Raw genomic sequence first — 22,319 nt, forward strand, 5'->3', positions numbered from 1 at the left:
AAGGACAAACATTACCATCATAATTTTTTTATAGTACTTGATCGATGCTAAGCTAAGCTAAAGTTCTCCCATCAGACCCAGAGATCGGCTGATTGGATTAAAAAATGGTAAAACTTAAATATTTATCTCTAGGGGAGCTGTAAAATGAGTCTATTTTTTTTAAATTGTGGTGAGGACAATTTAGGCATGGACACAACATTACCATCATGATTTTCTATAGTATTTGATCTATGCTAAGCTAAGCTAAAGTGCTCCCATCAGACCCAAAGATCGGCTGAACGGGTTTAAAAATGGTAAAACTCAAATATTTATCTCTAGGGGAGCTGTAAAATGAGCCTATTTTCTAAAAAAGGTGGAGATGACCATTTAGGCAAGGACAAAACATTACCCTTATAATTTTCTTTACAGTATTTGATCTATGCTAAGCTAAGCTAAAGTGCTCTGATTAGACCCAGTGATCGGCTGAATGGGTTTAAAATGGTAAAACTCAAATATTTTTCTTTAGGGGAGCTGTAAAATGAGCCTATTTTAAAAAATACGTGGCGAAGACAATTTTGGCATGGACAAAACATTACCATCATGATTTTCTATAGTATTTGATCTATGCTAAGCTAGAAGGGCTCCTATCAGACCCAGAGATGGGCTGAATGGGTTTAAAATGGTAAAAGAAATATATTTATCTCCAGGGGAGCTGTAAAGTAAGCCTATTTAAAAAAATAAAAATAAATAAATAGCGAGGACAATTCAGGCATGGACAAAACATCACCATCATGATTTTATATAGTATTTGATCTTTGCTAATCTAAAGGGCTCCCATCAGACCCAGAGAACGGCTGATTGGCTTTAAAAATGCTAAACTCAAATATTTATCGCTAGGGGAGCTGTAAAATGAACCTATTTTCAAAGTGGAGAGGGCAATTTATGCATGGACAAAACATTACCATCATGATTTCTTACAGTATAACAGTACAGTATATTATTAATACCTTTTGTTGTTCACTTTTGGCATCTGATTGGGATCTATTTGGAGGTCAGAACAGCCATTCAGCAACCTCTTAGACAGGACATTATGCTTTTCCCCAATAACCCTTAGCTTGGGCTGGATGTTGGCTTGAGGAATTTGTGAGCAGGCGGTAGCGGCCCACACTGTGTTTGAAGGCCGCTGAAATATTCGCTCAGAAAGCCAGACTATTCTCTGGATCAGCAGTTTTGGATGGGGGTTAGAAACCTGAAGATTTAACTTTGGAGAAAACGGTGTTAAAATGCATTGAAGTTTGGAAGGAAAAGGTGATCTGATAAACATTATTCACAACTAAAAAACAAACTAAACAAAATAAGGTAGAAGCAAACAGGAGCAAACAGGAGAAAGTCAACATGCATCAAAACAAAACAAACTGTAAAACAATCCAACATGAAACAAGCCAACATAAAAACAAGAAAGAGTATTGTACTAAACAAATGTAAGACAAAACAAACATAAAAAAGAAACATGACCTGAATACAAAAATCAACTAAAAACAAAAACACCTCACTGAACAAAACACAAAACAGACAACAAACCGAATATGAAAACAAACATACAAGCAAAAGAAAACATAAAGCAGGTAGTCCCAAGCAGAGAAGCACCCCTGTTTTAGTTATGCGAGTCAGGCAGAGCTGGATGTCTGCATCAGTATATGTCAGTCACCTGCAGTCTCTTCCGCTAATGACTCAACCCTTCCAGACCCTACCGAAACCTACCTGACGTCTGTCACATTCACTCCATGCACATCATACTGCTACAGATTCCCACCGAGACACAACTTTTCAAGACAATTTGTGGCAATTTTCTGCCTGGTTTCCAGAATTAATGCAATTGCAATGCTATTGTAGGCATGAATGATATTTTTAATATACTGTTTGTATAAAAACATGGCAAAAACAAGAGAACCAGAACTCAAAAAGTGCTGATGCTTGTTCAAACTCCTTATTTAAAATGGGCTTTTTGAGTTTTTTGGGGGACAACTTAATTGTTTCATGTTCAATCGTCATAAATTTGTAAAAACAACTAACTTAAACGATTTGTGTTGGGACAACATGAAGTTATTGTGTGGAACCCAGTATTTTTTATAGTTCCCGCACTCTAAACCCCATATCAAATTCCCTGACGCACACTGACTAAAAGCTGAATTTCCATGACCTATAATGAATAATAAAACAGGCTGCTGAATTATAATATTAAAATTGTATTGGATATCATTTTGCAGCATTACAATAGCCACTATGAGAACAACAATGAATCATTTAACTCAGATTTTGGAAAACAAAATCTCAAGTACTTACTCTTTGCGTGACTGCAAAGTGCTCCCTCTCCCATATTTGATAGCTTGATAGTAGTTTTACATTTTGTTTTTCTGTCATATTTTAACACCCAATCTTTGAAATGGTCATTTTGAATCCAAAGCCCCTTAACTTTTATATTATCCTGACATGTAAGCCTTATAATTCTGCATTTGACTTCAGTGACTGCCAGTTGATAAAAGGGAGCTAAAAATAGCCTAACCCTAACTACAGGCATGAATGAATAGGATAAGAAACATGGTTTTGAATAAATACATTTAGACAAATGGACACTAATATTTAAAGAAACAAACAAAAATCTCTGATATCACATAACTTGGACAAAATTTTAAAAAATCCTGATATCAATGTATAAAACAGATCTTTTAAAATGCCATGATAGTCCAGAAATTCCAATGGCAACCTTGAGACTTCCTACCCAAAAACAAACTGAACAAAACAAAAGACAAAAACGTGAAAAATAAACCAAACAAAGAACAAAACTGTACGACAAAAACAAAACATTAAAAACAAAAACAAAGCATTAAAAAATACAAAGTAAAACATGGTTTTGAAAAATGATATTTCTAGAAAAGGAAACTAATATTTAAAGTGACAAACAAAAATCTCTGATATTCTATGACTAGGACAAAATAACAAAAAATGTCTGGAACAGGATATTCCAGAAATTACATGACCGGGAAGAGCAAAAATACAAGAAATCTATTCACAAAACCAAGCAGTATGAATATATTATATTATTAATATTAATAGTAATATATATATATATATATATATATATATATATATATATATATATATATATATATATATATATATATATATACAGTTGAAGTCAGAATTATTAGCACCCCCCCCCCCTTTTTTTTTTTGAATTTTTTTCCCTTAAATATTTCCCAAATGATGTTTAACAGAGCAAGGAAATTTTCACAGTTCCTACAATATTTTTTTCGGCTTGAAAAAAAACAACTGTTTTTTAAAAATAATTTTTTAAATAACATTTTAAGGTCAAAATTATTAGCCCCTATAAACTATATATAGTCTACAGAACAAACCATCGTTATACAATAACTTAACTGATTACCCTAACCTGCCTAGTTAACCTAATTAACCTAGTTAAGCCTTTAAATGTCACTTTAAGCTGTATAGAAGTGTCTTGAAAAATATCTAGTCAAATATTCTTTACTGTCATCATGACAAAGATAAAATAAATCAGTTATTATGTTTAGAAATGTGTTGAAAAAATCTTCTCTCCTTTAAAGTATATATGCAGTGGCGCAGTGAGAGGTGCTGTCTGTGTGGAGTTTGCATGTTCTCCCCATTTTCTTCAGGTTCTCCGGTTTCCACCATTGTCCAAAGACATGCGCTATAGGTGAATTGGGCAAGCTAAATTGTCAGTAATGTATGTGTGTTTCCCAGTACTGGGTTGCAGCTGGAAGGGCATCCTCTGTGTAAAATATATGCTGGAAAAGTTGGTGGTTCATTCCGCTCTGGCGACCCCTGATGAATAAAGGGACTAAGCCAAAAAGAAATTGAATGAATGAATGAATGAATGAATGAACTAAAAACAGTAAATAGGAAAATTAACAAAAAAAGACCTCCTAACCAAAAACAAACTAAACAAAAAAGGCAAAAAAGTAAATAAAACAAAAAAATACAACAAAACTGTACAAGAGAGACAAAACATAAACAAACAAAATGCAACATGAAACAAAAATACATGAAACTAAGCTGACCGAAAAGCCCTGTAAAACAAATAAACATTTAGGAAAAACTGATAGAAAGATGAACAAAAACAAACATGAAACAAAAACTAATAAAAAAAGAATAAAAAAGTAAAAAACAGACAATGACTATCAAATCATAAATAAAAACACCAAAATTAAACAAAGTAAAATAAATAAATAAATAAAACCTTCAAAATACCCCTCAAAATAAACAAACATTAAACAAAACTGAATAAATGACAAAAACAAACAAAATAAAGAAACAGAAAGAAAATAAATAAAAAGGAACAAAAAAAGCAAAACAATCAAAAAACAGTGTTAAAAAAATGAGCAAGAGCAAAAAGAACCAATGAATTAAAATCACCAAAACCGAACTGCTCAGAAGCAAACAAGCATTTTGTTGTCAAACATCTTTACGTTTTAGTCTCGCTCAAACATCCTGATATTATAAGTTGCATTGAGCTGATTTCCGACACTTGGCAGAGCGTCGTCTGAGGGCATATTGCGCTAGTGACAGCTAATCCCACCGGAGATGAAATCTGTGCTGTGAGTGGGTGTGCGCTGCAAATAAGGTGTTTGATTCCACTGAAAGAGATGAATTCTGGGAATGATAATCATAATAATAATTCTCGCACATAGTAGACAAACAACTCTGATCTGATCTTATTACCAGGAAACCTCTGTATATACAACAAGCAGAGCTGTATGGTCTGCTTTGCTTGATAACAGGACATAACTGACCTCTGATAATTAAAATGTGATCTAATCTAATGCTAGTTTCTTTAATCTCAATAAAAGAAAATCCCCTTTTAAAATCGTTCACACCTACACTACAAGTCAAAGGTAAAAGTGTGAAAGCAAAATCCATGTAATTTACAATGACGAAGATGTTAGGCAAGTGTAAATAATAACAAGGTTTCACCTATTTAACTCTTCCTAAATTTAGATTTTCACAAAGAGAACAATTTCTCCTTATTATAGGATGTGTTTGTCTCTGCTGCCCTCTAGAGGTGGACGCAAGTAAAAACAGCCACACATTACACTTTAAAACCCACCAGGCTTTATTATAATATTTTTTTGTGTGCAAAACACCTGGAAATAAGTTAAAAATCCTACAAAGGCCATTAAAAAGTTTCCCGTTCCTGTGTTTTTCCAATGTAGATTTGTAAAAAGTCTAGATAAAATGCAGTCGGTGGTTACCGGGTCAGTTTTGTTTTTGGTGTCAGCTGATAGGTTGTGATGGAGGCTGTGTTTCCCGTGTTGGGACGTTCAGTTGTGCAGTGGGTGAGCCGGGGTGGTCCTGAAGGCCACTGGGAGTGTTTTCACTCTGCATGGTGTCGCTAAAGACGGGAGGTGATTGGTCTTCTTGAGAGTCCGAGCGGACCTCATCTGTATCCTGGTTAGAAGAATAATCAGGTTAGCACATTTAATTAGCATCTCAGTAACGTGACAATGTTTGCAGATTTTAGATCTTCCAGATGCTGAGTAATTCAGTTGACAACTGGTTTCTAGTTCAGAAAGTTTGTGTAAACGTTTGATTGAAGACATTTTATATTATTTTTAATACATTTATTACTTTTTAAATTATACATTATACATTTATTAAATGTATTTCTTTCCCTCATTATCCCTATTAAATAAAAAACCCAAAGCAAAGACAGAAATAAATAAATTGAGACAATGTCTGTACAAAAAACTAAAATAAAATATTCTCTCTTGCGTATTTTGGGTTTTTGTGCAAATTGTTTTTATTTTAGTTTAGTTATTAATGATTATTTAATAGATTTTTATTTTACAGTTATTTTACCTTTTCAAGAGCAAATTAAATGTGCTTTGCATCACCAAAAATAAATAACACAAAAATATTTCATATAATATCACAATATTGCTGATTTGGATCAAATAAATGGAGCCTTGATGAGACCCAAAAAGTCGTACTTGATATTATATGAGGTTGTAAATTGCTAAACAAAAATCAGGAGGTCAGCTGGTCAAATTTAAGACTTTAAGACCATTATGAATGAAATTTTAGATTTATACAGGGCTAAACACTATGGATTTTTACTTGCGTCATCAAAAAATATAGTTATTTCTTAACCACATATTTTAAATTATGTGTCAAAACAAGCAAAGTCTAGTTGTAAACAAAAATAGACAACTTTTAAAAACTGTACTAAACGAGATGTATGCACAACAGTCTGTCCAGGCCAGTGTCTCCACCATGAATACATCATGAACTTTTAAACAAATCCTATTGTAAGGAAGACAATTAAATCATGTTGGTGTTAAACACATGAACTTTTAAAAGTTCTATTGAGATGGAATGATGGTGACTGGATGAGTGCTGGTTTGATTTGGATCTCACCAGGATGCTTTTCGCTCACGTTTATGGGTTTAGGGGTTACGTTAAAAATACAGTTTATTGGGTAATTTAATTGATAGCATAAATAATAATCGGTACAACTACTGTTTTTACTTGACTGTGACGATTGGGGTGAGTGTAGACGTTAATTAAATACAAAAAATGGGAAATTGAATAAATAATATAATAATTCTCGTTAACTTCCGGCCGCAACCATATCCAATCAAGCAACCATCACCTTCTTCATTGAATGAAAATGAAACTAGGATCACTTCGACTGTTTTCCACTTAAGCGCCTTCAAGTGGTGTTTACTGTAACTTCAGCAGCTTCGAGCACGTGAACAAAAGTGCCAATCTGATTGGTGGTAAAGTTTTTGATGTGGCGTGTCAAAACAAACAAACAAATAAAAACAAGCATGAAGTGTTTCTTTAAAAATGACGCTTTTATGCCTGCCGTTTTGCGTGTTGGTGTGCACGATCACATTGGCACCCTTTGTTTAGTCATGAAGCATTAAACGTCCACAAAAAATGTGAGCAAAAAGAGTCCCGGTGTGAACTGGCCTTTACATGAATACAGGCATTTTAAGACCTGTTTAAAATGATTTAGGACCTACAACACAATATTTCTGTAACTGTAAGACTTTTTAATAGGCATCGGACGATAACCGTTTTCAAGATATACCGCAATTTGGAAAAGTCAAGGTTTTAAAACCGCCAAAATTTTCTGTAATACCATTTCTAAGGTATGTGTAAGATTTTTTATTTACTTTTTTTGTTTGCTTTTTTAGGACAACAGTATCTCCAGCAGAAAAAAACCCCAAAGATGCCATTTTAAATTGGACAGAAATCAGTGTTTTTGAAACTTATGAAGACAGCAGAAGTCAATGATTCATTTGAATTATTCAACTTGACATATTTACAGTTTCAAAAATAAACTTCATATTTATTCTTTAAAAAATAAAATATATTGTTTTCAAAGGGGAAAAAAAGGTTTTGTTTTTTATCCAGACATTTAAAAAGAATATATTTTAGGGCAGTAATTACAATACCGTGATATTGTGAAACCGTGATATTTTTATCCAAGGTTATACCGTCAGAATCTTCTACTGGCCCATGCCTACATTTTAAGGCCTAAAATTTAGTTTTTAAACCTCACGGACACCCTGGAGTTGGAATACTCGTTAAAACAATGTAACTAAATCTATGCATTCTCACCTTTCTGCCATGGAATGCATGAAAAAGAGAAACCATGAATCATTTTTTGAACTGATATTCGTATAAGTGATTGTCATGCTCTGTTGTACCTGCAGTGGCTGGACCTCAACAGTGGGCTGTGCTTTTGCCAAAAGCACCATCTCTCTGATCTGGTAAACCAGGAGAGCAACTGAAACCCATGGAGAGCCGGACGGGACCCAGGCAGGTTTATTCAGATCCTCCTGCTCCTCCTGGTGTTGAGTTTTGCGGGCTGGTAGTTTGGGTTCGGGTCGAGCGGGTGTCGCCACGTCCGCTGTGTTCTGAACCAGGTCGATGGTCGCGATGGGAACAGGGCTGGACGGGATAGGGATGTTTTCTGCTAGCATCTTGTCTTCTGTAGGGTTCAAAATATAAAATGGAAGCACACATTCAACATTTTTTAAAGAGATAGCTATATAGATAGATAACAAATATACAGTTGAAGTCAGAATTATTAGCCCCCCTGTATATTTTTTCCCTGATTTCTGTTTAACTGGAACACATTTATAAACATAATATTTGTAATGACTAATTTCTAATAACTGACTTCTTTTATCTTTGCCATGATGACAGTAAATTATATTTTACAAGATATTTTTCAAGATACTAGTATTCAGCTTAAAGTGACATTTAAAGCCTAAACTAGGTTAATTAGGCAAGTTACAGTGGTTTGTTCTGTAGACAATCAAACAAAACTGACCTTAAAATGGTTTAAATAAAATAAAAATAAAACTGCTAATATTGTAGTCGAAATATAACAAATAAGAAAAAATATTATAGGAAATACTGTGAAAAATTCCTTGCTCTGTTAAACATGCTTCAATTAAAATAAAGCTATTACTAGTTGCTGGTATAAACCTAATTCTCCACAAATGCAGGTTTGGATTGACATTTTGAAAAACATAATCATTATGGAGAAAATGTCATACTGTGGGCATAACCAAAAAGATACAATTTGTTGACTTTTGGTCCAAATGAACTGAGTATGTTACTCCCATTCAACCAAATTTCTGTTTGCTATAAAACTAAAAAAGATTTATTTTGACTGTAAATATCGCTTCCACACCCCATTTCTTCTGTAAATAGCTTTGGTATAAATGAGGGATACATGTCATTCTGTTACAGTCATGTGTGTTTCCTCTTTTATCCCTGATTAGCAAATTTAAACTGGAAAAGCTGGAAAAGTGACAAATGTCTACTAATGTTGTGCATCTATTTGCAATAAAAACTTGAAATAAATAAAGAGATAGTTTGTCTAAAATGAATATTGTCCTTCCAAAAAGCAACGAGATCTTTAAACCTTATTTTGTGACATCTTTTTAGGCTTTTTAAAGTATGGGGTTAAAAGGATCAACTGAAAGCACACTTGTTCAATATTTTTCAAAAGAGATAGTTAGCCTAAAATGAAAACGGTCCTTCCAAAGCCATGAGATTTTCAAAATATTAATAAAGATATTTTTAATGAAGTTTTCTCACTTTATAATGACATCTTTTTAAGCTTTTCGAGGAATGTTTACCTACTGTAGACCAGTGTTTCTCAACCACGTTTCTAGAGGAACACCAGCCCTGCACATATTCCATGTCTCCTTAATTTAACACCTGATTCAGATCATCAGCTTACTAGCAGAGACTGAATGACCTGTAATGGATGTGACAGATAAAGGAGACATCCAAATCATGTAGTGCTGGTGGTCTTGCAAGAATGTGGTTGAGAAACACTGACCTAGATAATGGACAGAAAGCTCAGGTGTCATTAAAAAAAACTGAGGGCTGTTTACACAACATTAAAAACTGAAAACGCAAGCATTTTGGCTGTTCATTTGCACATCAACAGTGTTTTCTCATGTACATGTGTATTAGATGTTCAAGGCCACAAAATACTAATGATCTGAAATGACAACTTCAAATAAAATCAGATGTTACTGAAGAATAATAATCTATGAATATGAATGTGGGCAGCACGGTGGCTCGGTGGTTAGCACTGTCGCCTTAAGGGTCGAAGGTCGCTGGTTTGAGCCCCGGCTGGATTTAATAAACTAAATTGGCCATAGTGTATAAGTGTGGATAAGTTGGCGGTTCATTCTGCTGTGGCAACCCCTGATAAACAAAGGGACTAAGCCGATGGAAAATGAACCAATGAGTGACAATAAATGTGTTGCTCACCTTTCTTCTCATTCTGGCCAGTGATGTACATAATAAATGAAAAGATGAGTAAAATAACAAGCGAGGCCATTCCAATTCCCCTGAACGTTTCAGCAACGCCTGGAAAAATAAGACATCCTCTAGTTTATACAGAGTACATGCTGGCATTAGTAATGCAATAAAATCATTTAAGAAAAGTTAGCATTAATACCAAAGTAATTAACAAATATCCCGCCGACCATCGCTCCGCAGCCTCTGCCCAGGCCCAGATGGAGCCCCTGCAGGATACCCTGAGCCGATGTCCGAAGTGGAGGAGGTACAGCTGCGCTCAGATATGAGATACATGCTGCCCAGACTGACGCATGCGTTATGCCTGCACAAGTACACAATGCAGTGTGTTATTACACAAACTAATATTATTTTTGAAAATGTATCACTCCATGCTCGTGATAATTATTACACTAGAAAAGTACGTTTTATACATTATTAAAAGGACAAAGATATTTGCGACTATTTTGGCCCGAGCTCATGAGGAGACGTAACTATATATATAAATATATATAAATATATATATATATATATATATATATATATATATATATATATATATATATATATATATATACATATACATAATACATACTTACATACAGTTGAAGTCAGAATTATGAGCCTCCCTGTTTATTTTTTTCCCCCAATTTCTGTTTAATGGAGAGAAGGTTTTTTCAACACATTTCTAAACATAATAGTTTTAATAACTTATTTCTAATAACTGATTTATTTTATCTTTGCCATGATGTGCCAGTAAATAATATTTGACTAGATATTTTGCTTTGTTAAACATCATTTGGGAAATATTTAAAAAAGAAAAAAAATATATGAATTTTATATATATATATATATATATATATATATATATATATATATATATATATATATATATATATATATATATATATATATATGAGTCAAAAAATAATAATTCTTATAAAATTATTTTTCTTAAAATGTTTTTTTTTTTTTTTTTAAAGATGCATTTCCCCAAACCCCACCCCTAGCCCAACCCCCCATTGGAGGATGATAAAATCGTAAAATGTACGAATGATATTGTACAAATTAATAAAAAACTTTGTCTCTAAATTAAAACGTTATGAATTGCAGTGAGATTGTGTTGACTATTTTCATCTATGTGGTCTTATTTAACAATGTTTCTAATACTGATATAAACAAAAGGATAAATAAATCAGCTGTATTGCTTTGTCAAACCCAAACAGCATCTGAGTGATGAAAAATAAAAAATAAAGTAAAACCAAGGAAATAAAACTATTAGAAACACAAGTACACCAGTATAAAAAACAAAGTTATTAACAACAAACAAACAAGAAACCAACAACAATAAAACAAACCAAATAAAACAACAGAACTTGAACACTAAGAAAAGCCTGAAAAACTGGAAACTAGTAAAGATGTTAAAAACAAACAAACAAACAACAAAAAAAATTACATACATTTGAAATCAGAATTATTAGCCCCCCTTTGATTTTTTTTTTTCTTTTTTAAATATTTCCCAAATGATGTTTAACTGAGCAGGGAAATTTTCACAGTATATCTGATAATATTTTTCTTCTTGAGAAAGTCTTATTTGTTTTATTTCGGCTAGAATAAAAGCAGTTTTTAATTTTTTAAAACCCATTTTAAGGTCAAAATAATTAGCCCCTTTAAGCTACTTTTTTCCAGTAATCTACAGAACAAACCACCGTTATACAATAACTTGCCTAATTACCCTAACCTGCCTAGTTAACCTAATTAACCTAGTTAAGCCTTTAAATGTCACTTTAAGCTGTATAGAAGTGTCTTGAAAATAAACGGGGTTTAATAATTCTGACTTTAACTGTATATGTATGTATATATGTATATATATATGTATATATATATATATATATATATATATATATATATATATATATATATATATATATATATATATATATATATATATATGTATACAAAAAATGGATTCCTTTGTCTGGTGCTGATACATAAAACACATTGTTTAATAAGCTAAAGATGAACTCCAGTCTGCATCTATATACTTCAGTTTATTTACAAGTCTGTCCTGAAAACAAATTATATGTTTAAACTGGAAATTCCGGTACAGTAAAGTACAGGTGGCTAATATTAAACTGCAACAGACATTGCTGATTTTCTTTAAACAGATGAAGTCAAACAAAACAGTGTCTGTCCTGAATGTAAACAGACTTGATCCAGGCCTTCATTCCTATGCTTGAATAGCATTAACTCTTTTATTCTTCATCATTTTGCCAAAGGAAAGGGTGGTGAAACTGATGTCAAACTGACTTCTTGATCTCTTGTCTTTTACGACTGAATTTACCACATTTTATTTGCTCCCTTCCTAGCAATGAGAACTTGATGACAGGTTGTTCATACCTTGAAGTACTTCCATGGGCAGGACGGTCCAGGCGTTCTCCAGATACGAGATGTAGAGGTAACGTGCTGTGTTACAGGCCAGGCCAATATACAATACTCTGCCAGAGAAGAAAATTAACACATAGTTATTACAAAACATCTCAACAACATGTATCCAGTTTAAATGTAGGACAGTTGCACTTGAAAGCATAAACTTATTATTATTTATTAATAAAAATGCATTTTCATGATTGCAACACATGCAAAATCATAACAAAAGCTTTTTTCTTCAGATTTTTTGTAATGAATCTCATTTAAATCTCATTTATTACTCTTTTAAACATGCTTTATTAAGATTTATTTAAGTCATGATGACTCCTCTTCTTTGCTGAACAATAATAAATTTAGTTAAAATTTAACCACATAGCTTATCCTAAAAATTGTTACAGTTTATTGAGGCTATCTCTGAAAGCGAGTCTATAAAATATTGAATGATGCTGAACGGGAAACTATAGATTTTGAACCGCCTTTTACAAGAAATTACATCACTCGAAAGGAGGTTGGGGGTGGCTTATGAATTTATATTGATCTGTCAATCATTCAAATGGTTTTATGTATTTACAGAAAAATAAGAGCATGAATGTTCTCTCTGTAAAAAGAGAGAGTGGACACTGTAGCTGCTGTGCAATGCATTGTGGACTTGGGCCACTGCTCACAGAAAAAGGCTTTGTGCTCTTTAACCAGGCCTTCCGAGCAAACAATGGCTCACTGATCCCAGCGCAGACCTACAGAGTCGCAGAACAGCGCTACGCACAAAGGCTCACTGATTCAAGACCAGGATCAAATGAGCTGGAGACACGAGGTGCAGTGAGATGCTTTTTATTATGACTATTACTATTATGATGGTTTGATCCCAAAGCAAAAGCACTGATAATCTGAACGCTGACAGTTCTTTTCAATAGAATTTGATGTTAGCATGTGGCTAAGCTAACAGCTTGATAAGCTAAATGAGAACAACAGATATGAATGTTTATGCATTAGCTTGCTTGGATTGGCAATACTGACAGCAACCAGTATGCAACCGTGTCATGATTTTTGTAATGAATTTTAATATTGCTTTATCCATGTAAGGGTTGTCTATGCCTTAGGGGCCGTTCACATAGAATGTATTTTTCCTTTCTAGTGCGCTACTTTTTAGTTATTTTTCAATATAAACACAAGGAAGTATGTTTCAATCTCCTTTGAAGCACTACGCAGCTTGTCACTTTAAAAGATCATCAACTTTCACACTCAGTGTAGCTCATCACTGTCAGTTCCACAGCAGTGGACCAATCAGAAGAGCTCGGAGGTGGAGTAAGGGTTGCAAGTTTCTGTTTACAGGTGCTGAGTGGCTGTGTCCAGATAGCCTCATTTTTGATGCTGTGCTTTTTTTCCAAACCAAAACGTTGTGTCTCACATTTTAGAAGCAAAGACATGTGGGAATAAGCCCTTAGGGTGTACTCCCATTAGAAGATCTGACAGCTGTCTCTGTAATAATCTGTTACAGTTAGGTCCATTAATATTTGGAAATCGACACAATTCTAACATTTTTGCTCTATACACCAACACAATAGATCTGAAATAAAACAAATAAGATGTACTTTAACTGCAGACTGTCTGCTTTAATTTGAGGGTATTTACCAAATCAGGTGAATGGTTTAGGAAATACAACAGATTGTAAATGTGCCTCCCACTTGTTAAGGGTCCAAAAGTAATTGGACAATTGGCTTCTAAGCTGTTCCATGGCCAGTTGTGTGTTATTCCCTCATTATCCTAATTACAATGAGCAGATACAAGGTCCAGAGTTCGTTTCAAGTGTGCTATTTGCATTTGGAATCTGTTAGTCAACTCTCAAGATGAGATCCAAAGAGCTGTCACTCAAGCAAGCCTTCATTAGGCTGAAAAACAATTGGATTGTGTTGGTGTATAAAGCCAAAAATGGTAGAATTGTGTTAATGTCTAAATACTTATGGACCTAACTGTATGTGCAGTACAAGTCAAACATTCCCGTGTACATTTACATTTGGTACAAGGCAATGTTGCTCAATGTAAGCATGTCCTTTGGGCCAAGACACACCAAGCTGACAATCGGCCAATGGGCAGCATCAGCCACATTGGTGAGAGTTTGTCAGGCTAGTTTTTTTGGTGTGTTACACGTTGCCTCTTGTTGGCCCTAATGTTGGAGGAAGTTTGCCTGATTCAGTATGTAGAATCGGTGTCGGCCATCAGTGAAAGAAAACGTTGGATTGGCTGCTTAGCTATGAATCAGACCATTGGAACAAAAACTGAAATGAAGAAACCAAGCAAAGAACGCAAGTCAAGAAGGAACAAGTGTCATTACGTTGTATGTCTTAAATATTTGCAAACCAAAATGGATTATCAAATTATCAGACATCTTGCATGAGCGAGTCTCTCTGTGGTGAGAAGTAGTAGTGAAAATGGTATGTAAACGCTGATTTGTTTATGGTTTGAATGTGTGAAGATCTAGTTCTGGTTTAACTTTGAGAATGAAAATACAGATACTGCCACCTGCAGGTGTGAAGAGATACATGCTCTCACACTGAAAGTACGGTTTCATTTCAGCCAGCTGTGACATGGCTTTAGTGCCTTCTCAAGTCAGACAAAATTTCTAAACAGCATGCACCGCTTCAATTTTGTCTGTGCAGTGATGCATAAAGTTAAATACACCTAATGACAATGAATTAAGGTTGAGACCACTTTTCAAAGCAACAAGGAATCACAGGAACCTCACCTGATGTGTCCCACCAGTTCAATGAATTTATGGCTGGTGAAATAAGCAGCAAGCTCCGACACATGACTGAGGACAGAGCAAATACCAAACAGCGTTGTGGTTCCTGTCAGGTCCTGTAAATGCCAGTAAAGGAAAGTAAAAACAAATCCATAGCCAAAGCCCATGAACCAGGCCACGAATAACACTGTGCTGTACTGTACGCCGCACAGCAGTCGCATCAAGTCCCAGAAGTGAAATTCCTCAGCTTGGACAATTGTTGGGGTCTCCGAGCTCCCTGTTCCAGGGGAACCTCTAGGTCGGACATTTTCCTGTTGGCTACCAACCTCTTGTCCTTCATTTGTACCATGGTGCTGAACATCAAACTTAAACTGAGTTGCCACGATCAGAGCGACTACCATTAATACGCCAAACACAATGAAAGCAATGTGGTAGTTCTTGTAATTTTTCATAATGCACTCCATGTTGCCAATGATAAGGTTGGTGCTGGTGTGGTCAATCCAGATGCCAATGCAGAGCATAGCAAGACCCCAGCCTAGAGATCCCCACATACGTTGCAGGCCATAGCGGTCACGGTGTGGACCCAGGTAGTGTAGTGTCACCTACAACAATTTAAACCAACATTTTAGACTACTTCAGAGTTTCTATTGATTTTAAAAGCTAAAAAGGTAAAGCTACAGAGTATTTCTTACGATAAGTTACCAGATTTTTTTCATGATTAATTCCTTATGTCCCTAGGGAGCTCTAACCCTAACCCTTGGAGTAAAGATTTGTTCCTGAAGTAACTAGCTACGATGCTACAAATCCTGCACAGAAATGAACATGGTTTGAAAATATATTGACCCACAAATATTTAATAAAGTCTTGTTTTTCATTTGTCATTTAAACTTCACCAGGGACACCAATATTAACTTCTGTTTCATAACGGACAGGTTTTAAAAGGAACACTCCATTAGAGTTAAGGAGTTGAGTTTTACGATTTGTTAATTTTTAGCTAATCTCCGGGTCTGGCGGGAGCACAGATAAGACCAGGGGTTCTCAAACTCAGTCCTGGAGGTCCGGTCTCCTGCAGAATTTAGCTTCAACTTGCCTCAACACACCTGCAAGGATGTTTCTAGAAAGCCTAGTAAGAGCTTGATTAGCTAGCCCAGGTGTGTCTGAATTGGGTTGGAGCTAAAATCTGCAGGACACCAGACCTCCAGGATCTTCAACTTTCTCACTCAGTGCAGCTCATCACTATCAGTCCCACAGCATTGGACCAATCAGAAGAGCTCAAAGCACTGCAAGTTTCTGCTCACGGGAACTCAGTGACTGTGCCCAGAGACCTGCATGCTTTATGTTGGGCTTTTTTCCATACCAAATCATTGCCTCTTGCGTTTTTAGAAGCACAGAGGCGTTCAGTGTGATTCAAGCGGCACCATCTCGCTTTTCCTCATGAAGCCAGTAACTCAAACCAAAAGATGGTTTTTGGTGCATATAGCTAATATTACCCTTCATAAGGAGCACAGATTAGACCAGGGTGCACCATTAGACAAGGGGCTCTCAAACTCAGTCCTGGAGGTCCAGTGTCCTGCAGTATTTACCTCCAGCTTGCCTCAACACACTTGCAAGGATGTTTCTAGTAAGCCCAGTAAGAGCTTAATTTGGTAGCCCAGGTGTGTCTGATTGGGGTTGGAGCTAAAATCTGCAGGACACCTCCGGGACAGAGATTGAGAATTTAACAATTTTTATATTTAACATCTGACTCTTTAGTAGTTATATACTAAGACTAAGGTTATTTTCTAGATTGATATGGCGAGGAACTGTTCTCTTATTACAGTGTAATAATCAAGTAACTTTGCTGCCATACCATGGCTACAGCAGGTGCAATGATATTCCAATGATACAATGTGTAATATCAATGTTCCTGCAGCAGCCATGGTACAGCAGCAACTGTGATGATGATAAATGTGAAAATGTTTTTTGGCTCCTTTTCTGGACTCTGGAGTTTGTGTTCAGAATATGAACAAAGGTCAGAAGGGATTAAATCCAAACACAAGGGTGAGTTTAGCTAATAACAGAATTTTAACTTATGTGTAAATTAACCCTATACCTGAGCTAATTTTGAATAAAAAGCATTACGTACCGTATCTACAATTGTAATAGCTGGAGCACTGAAAAACTCGCCAATGATGATGACGAGCAGAATCAGCAGAAAAATGGCGTTAACCTGGTCCATGTTATACTCAGGGGGTGGCAAGTTTGGGTTGGTTGTGGTACTCTTGGTAGTGCTGCTAGATGTTGTGTTTGTGCTGCTGGGGGTTGATGTTGAGATGGATGTGCTTGGCTTGGGTTGTGTGGTTGAACTGGTTTGGTTAGTTTGTGTGATGTTAGCCAGTTCTTCAGGTGCTGGGGTAAAACTCGAGTTTGAATCCCGTTTGATCCGATGTTCAGAGATGTAGCCTGAAGACTCAACGGAGGAAAGGATGGTTTGCCAAGGGTACTGTACAATCAGATCCCTGCGTCGTCTCATTTGACTTGTTGAACTAGTATTGGGGAAGTATGTTTCATTAGAAGGGGTAGGATGGACAGTTGGTACCTTGGTTGTTGTTGTCGGGATGTTCTCCTCTTTACATGCCATAATTGGTGGCTTCACGATGCCAATCCCAGCATTGAAGAGGATCCAGCATAACATTGAGAACAGCAAGACTGCCTTTCCTTTCCTGAATCGATCTGCGACAATGCCCCAAAAAGGGGCACTACAGAACTCTATGAAATAACGGATTCCCACTAGGAGACCACTTTGAGTTGGATTCATCCCCAGCTGCTTGTAGTACAGAGCAAGAAGGGGATGAAGGGAACCATAGGCGGCATAGAAGAACAAATAAAACACTTTTGACACAAGGAGGTGGCGGTTGACCCGTAGGAACAACCGTTCACAGCAGCCCATGTCGTGTTGAGGGGATGGGGTGGGCGCTGTATCATTTGGTACATCATTTTCAGGTGGTTGAGATGGTGATTGAATCTCAAGTGACAGGCGGTCAAAGCGCTCAAGGTGTTTCCTCTTCAGCTCCTCTTCATCTTCTGTTAAGATGGCCACTCTGTCGTCTGCCATCTTTTCTGGGACGCTTGATGTTTCTGGTTGGGTCAAAGAACATAAAAAAAGTATGGAATATTTTAAAAATGACATTTACAATTAATATAAGATGCCATCTGTAGATAGGATACTAGAGCTGCTTGATATTGGAAAAATTTGACATTGCGTTTTTCTTTTGCTATATATATTGAGATATATATGCAATTTCACCAGTTTCACTATTTGCAAAGTTACTACTTTAGATTGATTGGGATGATTTGTATGAGAGTGAAATGTAAATATATTTATATGTAATTATTCAGGGTATCCATGGGGTCTTAAAAAGTATTGAAAGTTGATAAATCAATGTAGAGAAATACATTAGTTTTATTTATTATACTCTGGCCCAGTTTCACAAACAGGGCTTAGATTAAGCCAGGAATAGGCCTATTTAGTTAGGCCTTTTTAGTTAAATTAAGCTATTTATAAAAATGGCCTTATAAGAATTTACTACTGGTGTGCACCTGGAGACATATTTCAAAAATGAAATTGACGTATTTTAAGACATCTCACCGTAAGTTATTTTGAGTTGAGACAAACATGCAATTTAATCTTGACTAGCCTTAAACCTTGTTTGTGAAACCGGGGGGCGCGTACATTTTCATTGGATTGAAGTTTAAAAATCGGAGTCATTGAAATCAAATAATTAATTATATAGTGTTTCTCTTGCTCTTGCCACTGTGCACAAGCTGTCAGCTATGAAGCCAAGCGAAGGTAAATCAAGCTTAAAATAAAAATGTCATGCAAAAACACATAGGACGGCTTAGAAAACAAAACCAAAAGCTGATTCTCTGACATTTTAAGAGATTTAGAAACCCCAGACGGACGCATTTTTAAGTCTCAAAAAGGCGCGTCTCTGTGGGTCTCTTCAGAGCATGTGAGATTGTCTTTGGGAGTGTTGACAGTTGACTGCGCACATACAAAGAGAAGTAGGAAACGTGTAGGGCGAGAGGAGATTTTCCACTGGTTAATCGATTGCGGATGTTTGGCTATTAGGCGGATACAAACAAAAAAAAAAAGTGGGAAAAAAAGGATGATAATAAAAAAATAAAGTGTCACCAAATATACCTGGGCGGCCCACCCAAGTAAAGTTTATGTGTGGGAAGCACTGCATTTAATAAACAAACTACTATGTATCATAAATAAACCCAATGGATCAAATGTTAAAGCGAAATAAACCACGCTTTATGGTTTTCGGGAGAGAGAGTAACAGTATTCAGGTACATAATTTGTCATAAAAAATGTATTGAATAAAATTACTCTTTATTAAACTTTTATGCCTCACTAAAATGCTTCAACCGTTCTTAACATGCAAACATAGTCACAGGCCTTAAAAACACACGCAGATGATACATTTATTATGGATCAATTCTGCAGTATCTCCATAAATCTTGTGTGTTTTGACCTGTTTCTGGCTATCCATAATCCCAACTCAACATTGCATATCTTGCAATGTGACTATGTGACGCACACATTTTGATATCGATGTTCAAATGATATATTGTGCAGCTGTATACACACTAGTAGTTTCATATAAAAAAACAACAAAAAAAAACAAATAGGGTCATTTTGGATTTCATAATTGACTTAAAAGGAATGAGAATAGGGTAAAATGCTGAAAATAAATCCTGGAAAAAAAGAAAATTGATGTTTTCTAAAAGAAAATAAATAGAGCAAAAATGTACTCCCTTTCAAAACCCAATGCAAACTAAAGCTAATTTTTTACTCACCCTTATGAATTTATTTCTTTTATTGAACACATAAGAAGATATTTTGAAAAATAGTCATTGACATCCTTAGTAAAGAAAAAATACTACGGTAGTCAATGAGTGCGTTTACATGGACACCAATTATCTGATTTTAATACGATGAAGACAATAATCTGATTAAGAGTCTACCATAAAATCAACGGTTTTTGATTCATTTAATCCTATTAAGGTCATAATCGAAATAAATAAAAATCAGATTATGACGTGTGGAGTATGCCGATTTTAGTCGCATTATTGAAGTGCAGTACATGTAAACACTGCAATCAAACTATTACCGTCGTGTAGGATTTTCACCGCATTTTGCGACAGGATATTCCATACACACACGGCTGGTGACACTATTCTCTGCACCTACCGAGTCAGTAAAGCACCACAGACACACACACCGCGAAATACCGCGGGTTTTTTTCACCCATTCGGCATGCGGGATCAATTCCAATAAAACAACACTCTTCCAGCAGTTCATACTCGTATCCAATATATTGTTTGTCAAGGGGGGCATGCTTGAAATGTTCCCGAATGAAAGTGGACGTGTCAAACTGCAGTTAATGTCGACAAATAAAAAATGAAACACTTGAAATTATATGAAACTCCGGAGGAAACGTGGTAAGCGCGATGACACAAGGACGGTAATCGTATTATCTGCTATAACATGTATAACGGGCTCATAAAAGGAACATTCAAAAAGCAACTCATGTAAACACCTTAATCATATTATTGTCTTATTCCGATTAAGGCAAATAATTCAATTACTGATGTCCATGTAAACGTATTCAATGACTACCAGTTTCCAACATTCTTCAAAGTATCTTCTTTTATGTTTAACAGAATCTCAAACACGTTTGGAACATGTTTAGAGAGAGTTAATTGTATTTTGGGTGAACTATCAGTTTAAGTTGTATTGTGTTTTGATATTAAGGTTTCTTTTAGCTTATTTAAGGATTCTCTTTATTCAAATCTCTTTATTTTAAAGTTTTTCTTACCCCCCTCAGGAATTTTTATATGTGAGTGAACTATAATATTAACATAGATTTGCATGTCTTTTCTGATAGTCCAGCATAGTTTTATTGCAGCAACAGAAGTAGCATATTCACAGTATGCAAATATTCTGTATGAATACCCAGATAACATACTACATTCTCCAAAATAATCATAATTTTAAAACAATACCATTATGTGTGCCCTAAAAACATAAAAAGGCATATGACAATATTTCACATAATGCAATTTAACATGTTTATCAGTTCATACTGGGCATACAAAAAGTAAGTAGCATGCAGTGTATAGTATGTATTCATTAATTACTAGGTACATATTTTTTCATTTATTACAGGTGCATAACATGATGATGTTTATTGCACAATGACGTCATCGAGGTTTATGGCGCGCCTGTCTAAAACGGTCATACTTTTACGGAAGTATCATAACTTCCTTAACTGCTGGGTCATTTAACAAAAGATAGACTTTATACTTTATTCGGTACTTAGTCTTACAGCTAATTTTAGAAATCATTTTCTTCTTTGTCTTACGAGAACGTGACTAAAACAGGAAGACCGGTCTTAAAAACATCTCTTAGTCAAGAAATGCAGGAAATGGAGATGATGAAAAATACAAAGCCTCAGTATTTTACATTGTTACATGTTTACAGTTAAACAGACACACACATGCGAAGTGAAAACAGTCATTGTTTATTTACCTGTAGCCTCGGCAGTTCCAGGTGAGTCGGTTACTTTGAAACAGTTCGATAATGAAGTTGGTTTTCTTCCATTTCCGATTAATATTTCGCGTAACGAACCGTGTTTTGGTTTCTGGCGTTTCTGCCAGTTCAAACATGTAATTTCTCCTTTATTTCATATCCTGTCAAGGCATTTCTGTTGTTTGGTGGCGAGAATCCAGAGTTCACCTGCACACAAACCGACTTGGGGCTTACGTCATGAATAATAATGAAGTGCTGACGTTGCTCAGTATCATATTTCCCTTTCGAAGGCATGGCTTCTGAATAGTAATTCAAACGTTCTGACGTTTATGGACAGTCTTCCAATCGTAAAGACCTGTAATTCGAATATTAAGTAGGTCGCTTCAATGAGAAGGAGGGCTCCTGAATATTTGACCATAAAAGACAATACCAATGAAGATACTGTACACAAGATCTACTGTATTAATGAATTACCAAAGTTTAAGTTAAATAACCATAGTTAAAACTATGTAGCAAAACAACGGTCAAGTATCGTAATTGGTGTAATTTAATCTGTGTACCACCTGAAGGTGATTAAAAACATTATAACGCATATACTACTGTGATATGACACACTCTGTTAGGAATGTAATCGTAATAATAAACATTGAATCAATTTCAACAATTACTGTTATGCTACATCACATGAATTGGGCGTAGCTGTTTTGCAAGATGAAGAAC

At 35.4% G+C, this 22,319-nt stretch overlaps 1 protein-coding gene across 1 annotated transcript; it reads right to left on the bottom strand.

The window, feature by feature from the left end:
- Window positions 1–5,104: 5,104 nt before the first annotated feature.
- Window positions 5,105–21,828, bottom strand: mfsd6a (major facilitator superfamily domain containing 6a). The gene is made up of 8 exons (XM_056448125.1): window positions 21,600–21,828; window positions 17,145–18,136; window positions 15,023–15,621; window positions 12,253–12,350; window positions 10,016–10,177; window positions 9,826–9,924; window positions 7,734–8,017; window positions 5,105–5,463 (listed from the first exon to the last, which is right to left on the bottom strand). Exons 2-8 carry the CDS (start codon window positions 18,111–18,113, stop codon window positions 5,290–5,292), a joined length of 2,385 nt encoding a protein of 794 aa, XP_056304100.1. The 5' UTR covers window positions 18,114–18,136; window positions 21,600–21,828; the 3' UTR covers window positions 5,105–5,289.
- Window positions 21,829–22,319: the final 491 nt, after the last annotated feature.

Source organism: Danio aesculapii, chromosome 22 (assembly GCF_903798145.1).
Source record: "Danio aesculapii chromosome 22, fDanAes4.1, whole genome shotgun sequence".
In the NCBI taxonomy this organism is placed as follows: Eukaryota; Metazoa; Chordata; class Actinopteri; order Cypriniformes; family Danionidae; genus Danio; species Danio aesculapii.

Excerpts from the sequence above, each read along its gene's own strand:
- mfsd6a (XM_056448125.1), bottom strand. The coding sequence starts at position 18,113 with ATGGCAGACGACAGAGTGGCCATCTTAACAGAAGATGAAGAGGAGCTG. Across the intron at positions 15,622-17,144 it reads CTATTACAATTGTAGATACG|GTGACACTACACTACCTGGG; the intron begins GTACGTAATGCT and ends AAATTGTTGTAG. Across the intron at positions 5,464-7,733 it reads TTGAGGTCCAGCCACTGCAG|GATACAGATGAGGTCCGCTC; the intron begins GTACAACAGAGC and ends TCTTCTAACCAG.